The 20,483-nt window shown below is 42.4% G+C and overlaps 2 protein-coding genes across 2 annotated transcripts in view; one reads left to right on the top strand and one right to left on the bottom strand.

The window, feature by feature from the left end:
• Positions 1–307: 307 nt before the first annotated feature.
• The window catches only part of T265_07896 (hypothetical protein), a gene marked incomplete at both ends in the record, with an annotated part of 33,230 nt that continues 13,054 nt past the window's right edge, over positions 308–20,483 (bottom strand). Inside the window, one exon of the mRNA XM_009173552.1 lies at positions 308–406. Within this exon, the coding sequence (XP_009171816.1) occupies positions 308–406 (99 nt within the window). The remainder of the gene's footprint in view (positions 407–20,483) is intronic.
• Positions 15,253–20,483, top strand: part of T265_14424 (hypothetical protein) — a gene marked incomplete at both ends in the record, with an annotated part of 17,715 nt that continues 12,484 nt past the window's right edge. Inside the window, one exon of the mRNA XM_009173553.1 lies at positions 15,253–15,351. Within this exon, the coding sequence (XP_009171817.1) occupies positions 15,253–15,351 (99 nt within the window). The remainder of the gene's footprint in view (positions 15,352–20,483) is intronic.

Genomic DNA, 20,483 nt, shown 5'->3' with positions numbered 1-20,483 from the left:
CTCATTCAAACGCCGGAATTCCATGCAAAACCTGTCTTTTCCGTTCGCCTTCCTTTCAAGCACTATTGGCTTCCTCGATTATGCCATTTTTAACATCTTTCAGATTTGTTTATGTACCTCCCTTCGTAGATGGAGCGGCAACGGACGGAGGCCTTAAGGTAGAAAGCATCCGGACGAGAGTGGAATTTCGTATTCAGTCCGCGGACAGAAGCTAGATAGATCTTCATCGCCGGTAAAAAGTTCATAATATTCCTCGAGCACGGGTTGTACAAGTGATCGGGTACGAGGGCACTGATTCTTCCAATGGTCAGGCATGCCACATCTTCAGCATCGGGTCCTTGAAGACCTCCAGGTAGGTCCGAACATCCCCATCCTCAAAGGGTTGTGGCCATTCCCCATTCTTATCCTGGACACGGCACCAAATGAAGGGAAGAAGGTCTTCGATGCGGAGTTATTCATTAGAAAACATCAACTGATGAGTTATAGACTACTGGACGGGAAAGCAAAACTTCCATATGCATCTTGTTTATAAAAACTGGGCATTTGTCTGCTTCTCGAATGCGTCTTCTCAAACATTCCTGGATAATCATTGACTATCACGCAAATGTAAACAAATGCTACGAATGAATTCCATGAATCCCGTAATAAAGCTCACTTTCAATAGCCTCGAAGCGTATTTACGAGAAACAACATGCTACTCACATGCTTCATCAGTAGTATCAACCCTTACACCAGTAGGACTCATTATTTAGCAAGATCATACGTGATCCAATGGATAAAAGTTCCCCAGGCAGGGATAAGAGTGATCAACGGCAAATTTCGTTGATTAGGCAACAGACAATCAATTTAGGCCATCCCAATAGAGTCATGACTGAAAAATACCTGTTTACTGGAAACTACAAATATGTTGGTGACATAATACTGACTGGCTATACGCGTTATATTCAGAATCTATGTTTTACTTAATGTTTGCTATCATCATTGATATCCAGGGTCACAATGAATGGTCTGCTGCTGCTGCTCTTGCGAAATTCTCACGCCATTATTTGAGTTACCGTCAATGAACGTCAATTCACCTCTAAATACGTGGTGAATCATTGCATCTGGAGATTATAGCAACAAAACTTTTGATAAATCAATAGTGGAATTCTTACACACGTTGGGCATTGATTTATTTGCGCTTCAATGAAGCTGCAAACAACGCCACTTCTATTGCCAGTTGACCTATTTGTCTCTGTTGCCCGCGATTCCAATTACTGATAATCGCGGAAAAGTAAACCCAGAATGTCCGTGTGATGAGGACGGCCTGTTTTCTGTTTCTGTGCGCGCCATTTCGGCTTGGTTACCTGGTTCCTCTGGTCTGCTGGACCGGAATCACTGAGGGGGGAATATAAGCAGTCACCAGTGTTGCCTTTCTTTCCAGTGCCATAATGAGTTACTGTTGCATCTAGTCCCACCAGGTGAACGGCAAGTGCTCCCTCTCACCTTGACTGACTCCCTGATGTGCTTCATTTCAGTCCAAAGGCCCGTGTATATAGAGCCCGCTAGTGTGAATTAAACTGCCTCCATAATACGCACTTACCAAGTATCTATTACTTCTGTGTTTTTCTACAATTCATCTGGTGCGGATGGAGTCTGATTTATCAGGCTGGTTTGCTTCTAAAGGTCTCTGAGTGATTTTCATGAAATTACGGAGTATTCTTAACCTAGCAGGAATGCAAATTTTAGTTTATCAAGTAAATTCAGTGTATCGGCATAGTGTACACGGACCCTAAGTATACGTATCCTATTATTTCCCTGTGACTTTATTGATCTTGATATGGGAAAGCCTAAATTGAGCCTAAAATACCTCTTCGATTCAACACTACCTGAAAAGCGGTAGACGTAAACAGATATAAGAAAATTATTTTACCAAGTGATATGGGGCCAACCCACTTCTTCCGAAATCCGTAGACGTCCAAAACATAACGTCTTTAAAAACCTCAAACTTTCCGTTTCCCGAGGTTTTGCACGTTGACAAGGTCTGGTGAACAATGAACAGTGCATAGGAACTCTAAGTAAAATAATTACGAGCCAAATTACTGAGGCATCCGGGTTATCGACAGGTGAAGCCTTTGTGTCTACCGTGCACACCCAAGAAGAAGAAGATTCACCCGGTAACATTATCTTGGTGAGATTTTTGTGCATCAGTGTATGATACCAACCGAAAACTGTGACTGACTCGCTGAGTGCCGATATCAACACAAATAGGACTTTAATTTCCGTGTGAAATCATTTCTGTGCTGTGATCCAAAATAAATTTTGATACTCGACTTATAATCATACATGTTATCAGGTACTTGATATCCGCATACTTAAATGCAAGTGATATCACTCGGATCGAGTCTCCATAAAACGAGCATCGTTGATGAAAAGGGCAAGTTAGCGTCCAAAAAATCAATGAGCAGTGGTGATTGACATTAGATCTAATATCTGAGATTCCTTCGCCGTAAAACCCTTCTACAGGTGCGAATCTCAGCTCTATGTTCTTCAGTTCTCGCTGCGGAAACCTGGACACAGGAGATAATTGTGTCTCCAATATAATTTTCAATTGTCTTTACTACTCACGGACTTTGAGTAACTGCTTGAAATCCCTTGTGCGGTGAGGCTTGTAGCTGATGGTCCACTGTTCCAGTAGCCGCTTCATACGCAACCTTGAACTCAGCGCCTCCCCACCTGCTGCGACTGTCTACAACCGCATCACTGTTCAGTAAATTTTGAGTAAGAATGTTTTTTTCAGTCTAACTCCATTTTCAATATAACTTTCATTGAAGCACTGTTAAAATCTTGATGCTATGCACACAGTAAGGCACAAAATTTGCAGCCTGGACCCACATTATACCTTCTTTGAGTAAGCTAACTTGTTCGTAGTCGCATTTCGTGTGTAGTCCCTCACGCATTTCGGGTGACAAATTAAAGCCTAACGCGGTTCTGTTTAAGAAACCACCCCACAAAGACACCTATATTTCAAAGTCACGTGGGCTTTTAAAAAATTAGGATGCATTCTACCTAGATGCGGTTTCATGTACAATGTTGCAAAAACTCACCGACGGTTCACTACGCGTCTTCCCGTTCCTGTGGCACATCAGGTAGACCAATTCCTTAAATCAATGCCAAACTTATTTCCCACGTAGACACCAGATTATACGTCAGTGGTTTGCGTGTTAAGAGAGCTGAGCTGAGGGATCATCCGAATAACAATGGAATCACTAATATACGAAATCCTTCAACAGCCCGCGACTGAATCATGAGACGGCCTGTGTGCAGCACATTGAAGAACATCATAAACGGGAGATTCACTTGAGTTTCCCGTGAAAACAAAATTGATTTTCAAATGAGTGTAGTTGCCGAAATCGATCCAAGTTGGGTTCAATTAAAACATAAGATTGACGGAAACTCGGGACTGCGCCCACCTGATGAGTCCCAGGAAGGGTAAAACCGGTTGTGGGGTGTTGAAAGGTTTTCAGCAACCTTGTAAATAGTTTCCTTTATTTCAAATTATAATTTCAAAACCGTGGATCTCTTCTTCCTCTATGTCGGAACCTAACCAAACAGTCTTGACAGCTGAACGCATCTGAACAAACATTTTATTCCACTTATCATTCCAAAAGGCCTGTGTCTCCACTGGCTTTAGGTGATCATTACGAAATCAGCATCATACAAGTTTTGTTGCGGACCGCAGCGTATTCGCCGAATCGGACTTAGTATGTAGCTAATGTAGAGAGTGCCACGTGCGGTGAATAACACCACCGTTGTAGCTTTGGGGCAACGCTCCCTGAAGTCAAATATGCCTTTTGCATTTCATACGCGGCTATTTATGGGACCAGCGAAACATGCTACCTAGAGATTTACACCCTCTAAGGATGCACACTAGATCGAAGTTACTAATAAAATTCGTTGGACAGTTGAACGCAGGACCAAAAGGGCGGTTGGTGCATTAAGAAATAAGTCTAATACGTAGCGTGCATCATCACTAAACAACTAAGTAGGGCGACTGGCTCTACATTCTGAAAGACAAATTATTCATCGACTTGTCATTTTTAGTGACTGCTTGATACCTAGCTGGACTTTATACGAAAGTTGTAACTTCCCATGACGACGAAAAATTCAGCTGTGAAACCTCAACATGTTGAAGATGGCAGTCAAGGGACAGCAACGCCTGGGCTTGAAGGGAACTGATCCATGCTGATTGATTTCACGGAAATGTGCGGCCTATGACGAAAAAGTATAAAAACTGGCATCGACATTCAGATATTCCTATCCATAACTTCACCTGAATATCACTTGGGTATTCTAATTGGGATAAACGACCGCGACCCATTTCAACACGAAACACACACAGATGCGGACCACGAAAACCAATCACAGATAACATATGCTTCGGAAGTTAGAGTGCGGCCTAATTTTCGCGACGAATTCTGAAATTATCGTTCTCTTGGCCCAGTAAACAACAATGGCTGCAGTAAGGCAGGCGGAACGCCAGTTCCTCTCCAGAATCGCAGTATCTTATTTGCCATATGTTATCCTTGTTGATAACTTCCATTACCGCGTTGAGCTTCAACTCCGTATCAGGTAACTGGAAGCCAGATATTTTGCACCATGGCTGGCACGTCGTTCAGTTTACTCGCGAAGTTCGAACGAAAGATCGGTAACTTAGGATGACCCTTGATGAAATGCGATTTAGATAAGATCGAATGCATTAAGTCAACAATCAAGAATACGATGTAACCTTGTGGTTCGGCCCTCGTTCAGAAAATTCCTGGATGTTTGTAATTTGCATATCTGAACCCTGGCACCGTATACCTCGTGTTTCTCCACGAATCAAACACACACACACCGTATTAATCGCGTTTCCCTCGAAACTTCGCAGAGTATAAAATCTTCGGTCCTTTGAAGATCAAGTATTTAGAGATTCGTCAGTGATGCATCGCATAATCTTTGTCCTTACAGTCGTTGCGACAGCCGTACAGTGTTACGAATGTAAGTTTTACCGCTTACACACACATCTTATTACCGCTGGTAGTACTTTATGCAACCACTCCCTATTCGGACCCCGACGTCAAATTTTATTGTGTTTAGACTTATATACGTCGATCTCAAGGGTTCCTGTTGGACGAAAGTTAACTTTAAGAAATTTTTATGTATTTCATATTCCTTAATCAACAAAGGAATGGCACTTTGAACAGAACTGCTGTTAACACCGAAGATTACATAAATAAGTATGACGATGATTTACGAAGCCGGAGTATGTTGACAAATGTCTGCATCCTGTGGTGCGTTAAACCATAGTTATGGCTGGAAGAATGTTCAGTGCTTGTGCCTTCTTTAGTCCATAGAACTTTTGGATAATTCTGTATGATGTGGTAACAGTTCCTCCAATTAATCGCATTTGTTCTTTAAATAATTTTTGCTTACTTGTGACTGGCACACGCTGCAAGCTCCGTATACGCAGTGATTCCAAAACGTTCACTTGTTCGCACCTGAGTTGGTGAAAACCGACCCATGATGTGCACATTAGACCTTCCCAGTTTCCAACGCCGTTCGCTACTGACCCCAACCATTCGGTTTTCCAGGCAATAATATTCAGTCTTTAGGAGAATCTTATGAAGTCACTCATGGAAGCCGCTAGAGACGGTACTCACCGACACAGAGTGTTTCTTACATTTCACCAGATTAAGCCAAAAACCTCAGTCATGTGCACACTAGGAGTACACAATCAAAGGCGGTATTCACTGTTATCCACTCACTGAACCGAAACACACACTTGCTATTTTGGGTGCAGTGTTGGTAGATAACCTATGCGCTTCCATTCGGAAGTGTTTCGAGATACAGCGGTTGAAGCAGTACCAACCTGCTGAAAATATTTCAAACAAATGACTGAAAGGCCTATGCAAAATGACTTACGGGTGTACCAACAGACTGCCACCCCGCTCACCTTAAACAAGATTAAATAACATATTTAGTAAGGTTTAATTGGGCGAGATTACGTTGAGATTCAACCCTGATGCTCTCAAACTCAATTATGCCCAAAAGTGCCGACAAACACTGCATTCTGTGGGGCACGTTTGATAAACAAATTATTAGCCGGCCTCTGAAGAAATGTAACATTGACTTTGTTCAAAATTTGCAGAAATTGAGAGTCGAAAATTCGTCTGATGAACTTGTCTGATGGATGCCATTGTGTCGTATGACACTCAGAGTGGAGCTTGTTAATTTGGGTTGAATGTCCATGCAGTCTACTGCAATGTAGCAAACAAACTGACGTCCTCCTGATTAGGCAAATTTGGAATAGAAACTAGGTTACTGCACCACTGCTCAACTCCAATTGTGTGGTGCTCAGACAACTTTGACTCTAATCTTCGTGACGTCCAACCGATGGTACTAGTCGCCTCTGCTCAAGATAAGACAGAAGTAAGGAACGTCTGGTGTACTGCATTTTGTGTTTTTCTGAGTCCGATGCTAAAGTGAACGCGAAATTAGACAGGGACTCGGTCAGTTCCCGCTAGCTCCATCACTGAGCATTCAAGTCGTTGTTCCGTAATTCGCAGCATGTTGCTTGTGAACATTTAATGTCTCCGACATGAAGTTTCAACTTTTGCGAGTGGAATCTATTCCTTGAATGAGACGTCATCCTATGAGTTGTAAACCATAAGAGACAATCCAGGGTGCAATGCGGCTAAGCTTCAAAGTACGAGGGTTTTCATTGGTGGTTTTTTCACCATTCACTTCAGACTTTCCTCCACAGCTGGTTCATTCTCCTGTGGCTTGCTTGATTAGGGCAGTACATAGGCCCATGCTTACTAAGAAGTGAACGTATACAGAGGTTATCAGATCTGTGAGTGGAAAGGTGAAACAGATACTTACAATACGAATGCCCCTATCGACTGTCACGGAGTGTCCTATATGGCATTTCCCTCCTCCTCCACCCCCTTCAGAACTTAATATGTAATGGTGACAGCTTCTTTAATGCCTGAGTAGAAATGTAAACATAAGTCCGGGATATCTAACAAAACCCTTGTGTAAAAGATACGTAATGGTCGTGTTTACCACTTTCGACTTGTTACTATTTCCAGTTATCACAATATTCATACTTCTTCCTTCACAGGGTATTGCAGTCTACAAAAGAAATCTGGAACTTGTAATGGTGGAATGGTACGCTACTTCTTCAACAAATCAAGAGGGGATTGCAGCAAATTCTATTACAGTGGATGTGGTGGAAACGAAAACAATTTTCGGAGTTTCAAAGAGTGTCGAACAATCTGTCTAACCTGATGATTATTGACCAACACCAGTTCAATACATTCAATCTGGTCTAAAAAAAATAAATTCCATCAACGAACATTCCAAAAATGTTTTCTTTATGCAATCGAAAAATAAAGCAGAAGAATCCTAGACACTCTCATTTATAGACCAAACCAAATGGCATGTTCAATACCGAAGATGGGTAGGTGCTGAGAACCATGGCCTCAAGCTAGTGGACTGTAGCAAGTTTTACGTAAACGTTTGAGTGGTGTTTTCATTGGGGAATTCACAATCAAACAGAGGAAAAATTTTATGAGTTCACATAACGGTGTGGCGGTTGAAGATAACACTGACTTCAACCTGCATTAAACCAGTAGGCAACTGAGTAGTTTGGCGAATCACTTCAATTTCGATTCTCGTGTGTACCATTTAGTTAGCAGCTAATGAAGCAAAACAACGGTTTCCTAATTTAGATCATTTTGATACGCGTCGTATGGATTATACTGCTCCAGGTTCAACACAGAAGCTGTGTTGAATTTCGGTAGATTAAATCGAAAATCTCGACCCCAGCCCTCTTGAACGACGGTGATATTCATGAGGCAGACACCGCGTTGACGTAATTTCGCTGCGAATTACTGAGTCCACCTGATTGTGTAGATGGGTTTCGTATGTGTCATTGGCATGTACCCTTGGTTACTCTAGACATCTCTCAACAACGTTTTCACATAACGAAATTGTTTGAAAATTCCGTCTTGGTATGGTAGTAGACCGGAACATGAGAGTTTTGACTGCCTAGGTTTTGCGGTGCTCCATCAGGATGCAGGGACCTGCCGAGAAATAAATATGCCCTTCATTGCCCTCGTGTATTTCTTTGGCGCTCGGCAGTCCGATACACCCTGGATACTTCTTACAGCTGATTTTATTTACCCTAGTTTCAAGTAATCTCGTGACAGTTCTCCTAATTCAACCTGAGTGGGACTGGTTTGTGTGTGGTTATAAACCGAACAGGTTGCATTGCCTTACGCCAACACATGAGGTTCAGCTTTGGTAACCTCCACAAGAGAATGAGGAAAACTGGTTGTAGTTTATGCACATCCATCCCTCATGCGGAATACACATCAGTGCGAAAAACTGGAGAAAACCAAAGGGTTACTGCAAAAATCTTGTCTAATGTTCACAAAATTACAACGAGTATAATAACGCCAGACACAAGATAGGCACAAAAATGTTCTCGCTGTGTCAGATTCTGGTTTGTTTGAAGTGATATTTTTCTAAGGGCTACAATGCCACATAGACTTCAGTTGTGAAGACCGTTTGATATCAGTCGACAATTTGTTGCCTGGATATACAGTTTACCTACTGTTCCAGCCAAAAGCCAGGCCGCGATCAAGCAAGCTTAATAAGAACTTAGCACCTTATAAGTTAATGGATACGGAGAGATGTCACTAACCAGATGATTCCTGGTTCAACCCAAATCCTGGTTTTTCAACTAGATCCTTGTGGGTTCAGTAACCTAGACGTATGTTATTCGTCGTTGCTTTTTTGCAATATAAGGGTGCCACCGATGAACAATTGTTACTCTTTCTATCGATGGGACCAGCGAAACATGCTACCTAGAGATTTACACCCTCTAAGGATGCACACTAAATCGAAGTTACTAATAAAATTCGTTGGGCAGTTGAACGCAGGGCCAAAAGAGCGGTCGGTGCATTAATATATACGTCTAATGCGTAGCGTGCATCATCACTAAACAACTAAGTAGGGCGACTGGCTCTACATTCTGAAAGACAAATTATTCATCGACTTGTCATTTTTAGTGACTGCTTGATACCTAGCTGGACTTTATACGAAAGTTGTAACTTCCCATGACGACGAAAAATTCAGCTGTGAAACCTCAACATGTTGAAGATGGCAGTCAAGGGACAGCAACGCCTGGGCTTGAAGGGAACTGATCCATGCTGATGGATCGATATGCATCGATATTCAGATAGTCCTATCCATAACTTCACCTAAATGTCACTTGGGTATCCTAATTGGGATAAATGACCGCGACCCATTTCAATACGAAACACACACAGATGCGGACCACGAAAACCAATCACAGAAAACATATGCTTCGGAAGTTAGAGTGCGGCTTAATTTTCGCGACGAATTCTGAAATTATCGTTCTCTTGGCCCAGTAAACAACAATGGCTGCAGTAAGGCAGGCGGAACGCCAGTTCCTCTCCAGAATCGCAGTATCTTATTTGCCATATGTTATCCTTGTTGATAACTTCCATTACCGCGTTGAGCTTCAACTCCGTATCAGGTAACTGGAAGCCAGATATTTTGCACCATGGCTGGCACGTCGTTCAGTTTACTCGCGAAGTTCGAACGAAAGATCGGTAACTTAGGATGACCCTTGATGAAATGCGATTTAGATAAGATCGAATGCATTAAGTCAACAATCAAGAATACGATGTAACCTTGTGGTTCGGCCCTCGTTCAGAAAATTCCTGGATGTTTGTAATTTGCATATCTGAACCCTGGCACCGTATACCTCGTGTTTCTCCACGAATCAAACACACACACACCGTATTAATCGCGTTTCCCTCGAAACTTCGCAGAGTATAAAATCTTCGGTCCTTTGAAGATCAAGTATTTAGAGATTCGTCAGTGATGCATCGCATAATCTTTGTCCTTACAGTCGTTGCGACAGCCGTACAGTGTTACGAATGTAAGTTTTACCGCTTACACACACATCTTATTACCGCTGGTAGTACTTTATGCAACCACTCCCTATTCGGACCCCGACGTCAAATTTTATTGTGTTTAGACTTATATACGTCGATCTCAAGGGTTCCTGTTGGACGAAAGTTAACTTTAAGAAATTTTTATGTATTTCATATTCCTTAATCAACAAAGGAATGGCACTTTGAACAGAACTGCTGTTAACACCGAAGATTACATAAATAAGTATGACGATGATTTACGAAGCCGGAGTATGTTGACAAATGTCTGCATCCTGTGGTGCGTTAAACCATAGTTATGGCTGGAAGAATGTTCAGTGCTTGTGCCTTCTTTAGTCCATAGAACTTTTGGATAATTCTGTATGATGTGGTAACAGTTCCTCCAATTAATCGCATTTGTTCTTTAAATAATTTTTGCTTACTTGTGACTGGCACACGCTGCAAGCTCCGTATACGCAGTGATTCCAAAACGTTCACTTGTTCGCACCTGAGTTGGTGAAAACCGACCCATGATGTGAACATTAGACCTTCCCAGTTTCCAACGCCGTTCGCTACTGACCCCAACCATTCGGTTTTCCAGGCAATAATATTCAGTCTTTAGGAGAATCTTATGAAGTCACTCATGGAAGCCGCTAGAGACGGTACTCACCGACACAGAGTGTTTCTTACATTTCACCAGATTAAGCCAAAAACCTCAGTCATGTGCACACTAGGAGTACACAATCAAAGGCGGTATTCACTGTTATCCACTCACTGAACCGAAACACACACTTGCTATTTTGGGTGCAGTGTTGGTAGATAACCTATGCGCTTCCATTCGGAAGTGTTTCGAGATACAGCGGTTGAAGCAGTACCAACCTGCTGAAAATATTTCAAACAAATGACTGAAAGGCCTATGCAAAATGACTTACGGGTGTACCAACAGACTGCCACCCCGCTCACCTTAAACAAGATTAAATAACATATTTAGTAAGGTTTAATTGGGCGAGATTACGTTGAGATTCAACCCTGATGCTCTCAAACTCAATTATGCCCAAAAGTGCCGACAAACACTGCATTCTGTGGGGCACGTTTGATAAACAAATTATTAGCCGGCCTCTGAAGAAATGTAACATTGACTTTGTTCAAAATTTGCAGAAATTGAGAGTCGAAAATTCGTCTGATGAACTTGTCTGATGGATGCCATTGTGTCGTATGACACTCAGAGTGGAGCTTGTTAATTTGGGTTGAATGTCCATGCAGTCTACTGCAATGTAGCAAACAAACTGACGTCCTCCTGATTAGGCAAATTTGGAATAGAAACTAGGTTACTGCACCACTGCTCAACTCCAATTGTGTGGTGCTCAGACAACTTTGACTCTAATCTTCGTGACGTCCAACCGATGGTACTAGTCGCCTCTGCTCAAGATAAGACAGAAGTAAGGAACGTCTGGTGTACTGCATTTTGTGTTTTTCTGAGTCCGATGCTAAAGTGAACGCGAAATTAGACAGGGACTCGGTCAGTTGCCGCTAGCTCCATCACTGAGCATTCAAGTCGTTGTTCCGTAATTCGCAGCATGTTGCTTGTGAACATTTAATGTCTCCGACATGAAGTTTCAACTTTTGCGAGTGGAATCTATTCCTTGAATGAGACGTCATCCTATGAGTTGTAAACCATAAGAGACAATCCAGGGTGCAATGCGGCTAAGCTTCAAAGTACGAGGGTTTTCATTGGTGGTTTTTTCACCATTCACTTCAGACTTTCCTCCACAGCTGGTTCATTCTCCTGTGGCTTGCTTGATTAGGGCAGTACATAGGCCCATGCTTACTAAGAAGTGAACGTATACAGAGGTTATCAGATCTGTGAATAGAAAGGTGAAACAGATACTTACAATACGAATGCCCCTATCGACTGTCACGGAGTGTCCTATATGGCATTTCCCTCCTCCTCCACCCCCTTCAGAACTTAATATGTAATGGTGACAGCTTCTTTAATGCCTGAGTAGAAATGTAAACATAAGTCCGGGATATCTAACAAAACCCTTGTGTAAAAGATACGTAATGGTCGTGTTTACCACTTTCGACTTGTTACTATTTCCAGTTATCACAATATTCATACTTCTTCCTTCACAGGGTATTGCAGTCTACAAAAGAAATCTGGAACTTGTAATGGTGGAATGGTACGCTACTTCTTCAACAAATCAAGAGGGGATTGCAGCAAATTCTATTACAGTGGATGTGGTGGAAACGAAAACAATTTTCGGAGTTTCAAAGAGTGTCGAACAATCTGTCTAACCTGATGATTATTGACCAACACCAGTTCAATACATTCAATCTGGTCTAAAAAAAATAAATTCCATCAACGAACATTCCAAAAATGTTTTCTTTATGCAATCGAAAAATAAAGCAGAAGAATCCTAGACACTCTCATTTATAGACCAAACCAAATGGCATGTTCAATACCGAAGATGGGTAGGTGCTGAGAACCATGGCCTCAAGCTAGTGGACTGTAGCAAGTTTTACGTAAACGTTTGAGTGGTGTTTTCATTGGGGAATTCACAATCAAACAGAGGAAAAATTTTATGAGTTCACATAACGGTGTGGCGGTTGAAGATAACACTGACTTCAACCTGCATTAAACCAGTAGGCAACTGAGTAGTTTGGCGAATCACTTCAATTTCGATTCTCGTGTGTACCATTTAGTTAGCAGCTAATGAAGCAAAACAACGGTTTCCTAATTTAGATCATTTTGATACGCGTCGTATGGATTATACTGCTCCAGGTTCAACACAGAAGCTGTGTTGAATTTCGGTAGATTAAATCGAAAATCTCGACCCCAGCCCTCTTGAACGACGGTGATATTCATGAGGCAGACACCGCGTTGACGTAATTTCGCTGCGAATTACTGAGTCCACCTGATTGTGTAGATGGGTTTCGTATGTGTCATTGGCATGTACCCTTGGTTACTCTAGACATCTCTCAACAACGTTTTCACATAACGAAATTGTTTGAAAATTCCGTCTTGGTATGGTAGTAGACCGGAACATGAGAGTTTTGACTGCCTAGGTTTTGCGGTGCTCCATCAGGATGCAGGGACCTGCCGAGAAATAAATATGCCCTTCATTGCCCTCGTGTATTTCTTTGGCGCTCGGCAGTCCGATACACCCTGGATACTTCTTACAGCTGATTTTATTTACCCTAGTTTCAAGTAATCTCGTGACAGTTCTCCTAATTCAACCTGAGTGGGACTGGTTTGTGTGTGGTTATAAACCGAACAGGTTGCATTGCCTTACGCCAACACATGAGGTTCAGCTTTGGTAACCTCCACAAGAGAATGAGGAAAACTGGTTGTAGTTTATGCACATCCATCCCTCATGCGGAATACACATCAGTGCGAAAAACTGGAGAAAACCAAAGGGTTACTGCAAAAATCTTGTCTAATGTTCACAAAATTACAACGAGTATAATAACGCCAGACACAAGATAGGCACAAAAATGTTCTCGCTGTGTCAGATTCTGGTTTGTTTGAAGTGATATTTTTCTAAGGGCTACAATGCCACATAGACTTCAGTTGTGAAGACCGTTTGATATCAGTCGACAATTTGTTGCCTGGATATACAGTTTACCTACTGTTCCAGCCAAAAGCCAGGCCGCGATCAAGCAAGCTTAATAAGAACTTAGCACCTTATAAGTTAATGGATACGGAGAGATGTCACTAACCAGATGATTCCTGGTTCAACCCAAATCCTGGTTTTTCAACTAGATCCTTGTGGGTTCAGTAACCTAGACGTATGTTATTCGTCGTTGCTTTTTTGCAATATAAGGGTGCCACCGATGAACAATTGTTACTCTTTCTATCGTTAAGTCACCTAAAAATATTCTCAAATGGCAGTAAGAAGGGTCATCTCATCTTAGTAAGATAGAGTTCGGTGTTCAAGTTGGTGGCAGATCTTCAGCGCTGCACCTACGGACACAGGAGAACCTCGATTCCGTCGCGTCTTCTCTGCATCACACCCCGTAGTGACTGAAATCGTAAGCGTTCGGGATGCTTCCAATTCGTCTGATGTCCCTCTGATGGAAGGTCTTCACAGCAGTGATGTAGGGCAAAACGATTCTTTAAGGATGCACCCAAGAAGGAGGCTTATTATTGTGTTGTATCCGTTGAGCGAATGACACAAACCACCTACAACGACGCATCCGTTGATTATATAGAAGCCATCTCATTTCAATTATTGCAGTGAGTAATAGTTATTTTTCAGATGCGGATCATCATCAACAGCTTCTGGCATTGTGCAGGCAAGATGGCTCTACTTTGGTAGACCGTAGCCTGCCGACAAGCTTTTACGCGATAACAGTTGAACATCCTCTATGAATGCATATGAAAATGCGTTCTCCAAGCAGCATTACCAGCCGACAACCATCATGTTACCTACAGACTCAGACGCTAACAAGACAGCACGCCAAACGGATAGTATTTCAATGGCCTCAATAGAAACAATAGGACTAGAACTTCTCCAGCAACTCAGTACATCAGTAGAACAGAGAGTCAGGTTAAATAGTGAAGACAAGAAAGCCAAAATTGGAGACAAATTTTCAAGAGTGATTAGGAATTCAGAAGAAAGGAAACGCATCAAGTTATCGGTCGAAAACGCCTCCAGCAGACGGGCTCACACGGGCGGGACGAACGTCCTCATACAGGAGCTCATCTCCGTTTGCGTCCATCTGCATTATTTGGCCATTCTAGGGGCAGCGATGAAATCTATTGAGCTCAGTGAGGATAACTAATAACAACTTCGCAAATTCGTCGTTTCAGTCGCCCATGCAATAGAAGGGTTGATGGTTTCTGCACCAAAAAAAAAGGTTGGGGGAGAGAATTTGGCAAAGAATAGCCACCTTCAAGTTATCGGTCGAAAACGCCTCCAGCAGACGGGCTCACACGGGCGGGACGAACGTCCTCATACAGGAGCTCATCTCCGTTTGCGTCCATCTGCATTATTTGGCCATTCTAGGGGCAGCGATGAAATCTATTGAGCTCAGTGAGGATAACTAATAACAACTTCGCAAATTCGTCGTTTCAGTCGCCCATGCAATAGAAGGGTTGATGGTTTCTGCACCAAAAAAAAGGTTGTGGTAGAAAATCTGGCAAAGAATAAGCCACCTTCATTCTACTAGCCGATAAGCGATACTTGACACTCATCCTAAACAAACCACACTACTAACCAAAGCACAGACCATACTAGAGGACGCAACTACATTTCATCGTATGGAACACAATCAAACAAAAGACGTCAACAAAATCAACACAAACCTTATAAAACCTCAAGTCATGCAACGGCTCACAACAGAGGATGAATACTGGGGGGTGAGTGTGTGATTCCAATATTGCTCACCCCTAGCGATTCCCAAAGGCATATAAATAAGGAATACCACTACTGCTCATCATCCCTTCCCGAAACATTCGCAAACAACTTCTCAGAGGAACTGTGGAACAAGCTGGGATTCGTACCGGTAGAGCTCGGTTATCAGTTAGCAACCCAAAGCGGCTTTTGGTCCCACTAAAAGACATGAAACTAAGGGGAAGAACTTATGGTATCATTCGATACGACCTCATTGTTCACATTCGTGGAACTCAAATATGTGTAGCTAACTGTTGCTGAACTACTGGACAGCTGTAGAATTCTAAAAGAATCTCCAAAATATGATACCATCTACGTGCTACCGATTTCCACAGAATTCGCACTAACCGAAGAATAGTGCAAAAGAAACTGAGAGCAACACAAATGGGATCGCCAATTTTAGGACAACTACAAACAGAAGTCCAGACAAAGGCGACTAAGACAGACGAAATGCTGCATTACTGTGGTAAACATCCAAAGTGCCACAAACAGACCTGCATACGAAAACTGTTCAAACACACTACAATAAAGCGCAATCAAAGGTAAAGGAAAACTCGTATGTACAGATTTTCCATAGAATTGGCTATTCGGGAAATTTTATCTGGAAATCCCTGAATTCAGCTTCTCTCGACCAACCAACGGCATGTAGACATCGCTTCCGATCGTCGCGTAGTTATGGAGATAACTACCAAGGCATGTTGAACAGGCCAACTGCGGTTTGTATGAAACAAATCGTTGCTTGGTTCTTGATCCTCCGATTTACCCATATCTCGGAACATTGTCACGAGGTACTGCGCACTCACTTATAGACAGAATCCAGTCCCACGAGGATTCTGTGCACAATGAATGCAGCAATGGCACGGACATGTTAATGAATGAACATCTTACTGATCGAGACAATAGGAGTCAAACCACCTCATTTCACAACATTAGTGACAGAAATTAATGCACCCCAAAGGCTCTGTGTTACCAGTTGGTCGGATGAGCCACGCCAACAAAAACTGTGTTAACTGCAACGCAGTTTGAGAATCACACACCAATCAACATGCACATATGTAGTACGGCCATCCGAAAACCTACTGCAGGCCATCATTCTGTGCAACACGTTGTGTCATTTTGTCATTAGTGTTACCCTGGATTTCACTGACCAGACGTATCTTTCATCAAACCGGTCACGACTGATTTCTGTCAAATACTCACTTGCATGATCAGCAAGCAAGTATATCTCACAAAACACCAGCGTTTGAATACATATTGTAAGGGTGAAACGATTATAAGTTACTGATGACTAAGAGTATGAATCACTTCAAACACTACTTCACGAAATTATTTCCGTTCCATTCTCGCCCAACATAGCGGGACACTTCGTACTACTCTAATCTAATCTGTTTTTTCTAATCTGTTTCTAATCTGTTTTTTTTCAGAAATACCATAATGGAAATAGCGTACAAGGTTTAAAATTTATTTGAAGACTGACTACCAGTGAAGGGAAGAAAAATATAAAATCATTGCTAGAATTGATAAACCATCCGTTCAACACCACAAATGTTAAAAAAAAATGCCCTGGAATTATCTTCGCGTCTTCAGGATACCGTTTAAAAGAAGATGTCATTGTTGTGTTGACCTGATGAAAGAGTTACGCCTCCATCGAGTGCACAAGGCAGTGAACAAAAACAAGGGTGATTTGGTGCTTGGTACTTTTTGCAATCCTACATGCAGATCTGAGGGGAAGTAGCCACTTATGGCGTCAAAAGGGCAACTCACTAGATCTTAAGGGTCGTGTGTACCAGACTACAGTAAGGGTTATGTTGTTGTATGGGTGCGAGACATGGCCTCTGCGGACAGATGATGTGAGGCGTCTTCAGGTTTTCGACCACCGATGCCTCAGAAGTGTGGCTGGTTTTGGATGGCGTCAGCGTGTTAGTAACTAGGTGATTAAAAAACGGGTGTTTGGTTGTGCTGCAGGCACCTCAATCCCAGAAAACATGCAGCAGCATCGTCTACGATGGCTCGGTCATGTGGCATGCATGCCGAAACACCGTCTACCGAGACGAGTGTTGTTCTCCTTGGCTCCTTCAGGATGGCGCAAACCGCGAGGTGGACAGCACATGACTTGACAGAAAGGCGTGAAAGAGATCACGAATAGTTTGGGTGTTGTTGGTGTTGTGCGCCTTCCAGGATTAGGTCCCTATTACCCCGTCTCTGATTGGCAGGAGACGTTGCAAGAAATGGCGGCTAATCAACGTTAGTGGCTTTTGTGCTGTTAATTTCCTTCACGTTGTTCGGTTGAGCGGTTTAAGGCGCAGACACCACAGAATGCATGACGTATGCCAGCACTAGGTCCCCTCCCTCACCCACCCTTTTTCTCTTCTTTTCATTCTAGAGTTTTCAATAAAATTATAATTCTATAAATCACTAGACAAACCTTATACGGCAGTGAATCATCAGTGCCAACACTGATGTTGCTGTCTTTGAGGATGTTGATTATGACATGCAAATCCAAGAAGAAACAGTTGTTTCACTCATCGAATGGGTAGCAGGAAGGCGAAAGCCGTGGGAACACCACATAGTAGGAGGGCCATTTGTTTCAGATAAACTTTATACTTGATGGACGGCTTGTTGCACTATCCACGGAAGATGAAACTCGCACAACGATCATGTTTCCATCGGAGGAAATCTACCACGAAAGCATGAATGAATGGGTCTTCAGTGAGCAAACGTTCAGAAATTACAAGGCCACGATATTCACTGTTGCTGCGTTAGGCACCGAAAGGTCTGTACAGATGGATGATTTGGAGAACTACTCCAGCAAGATTTGAGCAATCATCGATTCCGTACGTAATAAACCAACAAAATATGTAACTTCACAGACAGGCAGATATAGGAAAACTGTTGATATTGAAGGTCCATTTGCGCCTGCCTTGTGATACGACCAACGACTGCTACCACTGGTTGTTCATCACAAGCAAGAAAACCGATCCTAAGATGAGAGTCCTGCCACGAACACAGCTATCTTGCTTTACATACCACTAAGCCACCGCTACGTACAACTACGCTCCCCAACAACGCACTGATGATATCACCTCGATTGGTGATGAAACTTTTGCAATCACATTGCCCAGCTCAGCGAACAAGTTAACGACCATCTACCCTACCTGAGCTACCAGCATTTTCCTCCATGAAAATATTCTCTTCGATGGACTGAAACTCAGTTTGTTCCTGAACATTGGTCGTCGTCTCAATTGTAGCTTTGTAATTTGACGCACCCATGTAGAAATTTTCAGCGACAGGCAGAGATGTAAGCACATGATCTGCTAAAGCAATTTAAAATTTCATTTCCTCAAAATGTTGGAAGAAAACTGGATAAAAAAGTGACAATCAGCAACCCTCCGCAGATTATATTTTCTATCGCTAAAATTCACGTGGTCTTTTTGAGGGCCCTCAAGTTACGCTTCCAGCATTCGCTTGTTCATTTAGATCATAACAGACTTATTAGCTAAAATTTTTACTCGGCGCAGTACACTTTGCTCAGTTCCTGTGCTTCAACGACCTCTCTTAAATAAAAACAAAAGCTGTTAGCCGAATTCCCTTAACTCTAATGAGTTTCTCTTCGGGTAATTGAAAGAAGCAGCCTGCAAGCAGCTCTATCGAAATCTCATCCAAAATAGCAAGCAAGTATTTGGGAAGTCAATACGCACTTTATCTGCTATTCCCAATGAACGGCCACTTTTATTTCCTGTGTCACATCTGCTGTTACTTAAGAAGAGTGCTTTTATTGGTCAATGCCATCTTTCCCTCAATCAGGCGAAGTCAACAGCAGTGGATGAAAACACAGCGCCATTTTGAAAACAATAGTAGGATGGTAGTCCGCAGCCCTCATTTGGTTACGCTCAAGAAACTCCACATTCGGTCTTTCATTGTGTGACATATGAAATAACCGAGCATCTTACATTTGTAACATTAGAAACTCAGTTATAACGACTGGCGAGATGACAAGTAAAAATCCACAGCTGTTCCATACCTAATATTCACGTTTGTATATTGTCAAACGTCAAAACGCAACCGCAAGAAATGAAACAGCTGTTGAAAATACAGTGGACATCAAGGGAGAGCTTGTCAAGGTTGAGGTATGTTAATTAAAAACCCTCCAGTTGGTCCTGAGCGACCATCTATCATGCGAAATGGTCATGGCATGTACTTGACAATTTAGTGGATGCGCACGGCTGTCTCAGTGTTACCTGACTGTGTGCTAAACTAACAGCTATTATCATACAAGAATGTGTACCAATTAGTGTACTCGGTCGAGATTTCGTAGTGTATGTCTCGCGAACTACGCCCTAATAATGCTTCCCAATGAGAATGAAGTAGATATACAATGCCTCTCAGCTTTTCGGCACAGATCTTCACTGACAGGATCAACTCTTGGCGCTATATCCGGTGTAAGTATGACCTGCACACATTACTTATTAGCCCTCGTAGCTGAACGGTTAAATCTCTCACTATAAGCCAGAAGGTTGTGACTTCCAATCGCCTTGGAGATTTCTAAGATGCGCCCTGCTGATGATTCTCGGTCTTTTGACATAGATCAATTCCACTCATAGGACGGAATGACGACGGGAATTTTTCCGATAACCTCATACTCCTAACCAGGTGTGCTGAATATTCACAAATGACGGATGTGTTGATTGAAATACGAAGATAGAGTACAACAACGAGAATCTATGGTATCGCTATATAAACGGTGGTTTTGAAACGGATGTCCATCTGAGCTAGTAGATAGACAGTATTCGGACTGGACACTGAGCTGAACACATGGGAAAAAAGTACAGAGGGCAGTTTTGAACTGAAATTTGAAACGATATTTGGACTGACTTTGTGACAATAGTCAGGGGGGAAACTCAATGATTCCGAGGTTGAGTAGATGTGTTCGTGAGTAAGGGATGAGGTCTGGCGTTCCTGCTGTACGCCAGGCGTACTTGCTCAGACATTCAAGGATATGAGGTGGGCAGCTCAAACGTGGTAAATGGATAAAGCCTCTGACCTAATGATATGTACATCTAATATATATATATATATATATATATATATATATATATAA

The sequence above is a fragment of the Opisthorchis viverrini genome (genome assembly GCF_000715545.1).
Source record: "Opisthorchis viverrini unplaced genomic scaffold opera_v5_195, whole genome shotgun sequence".
Lineage (NCBI taxonomy): Eukaryota > Metazoa > Platyhelminthes > Trematoda > Opisthorchiida > Opisthorchiidae > Opisthorchis > Opisthorchis viverrini.
This window is presented reverse-complemented; position numbering and strand designations above follow the sequence as displayed.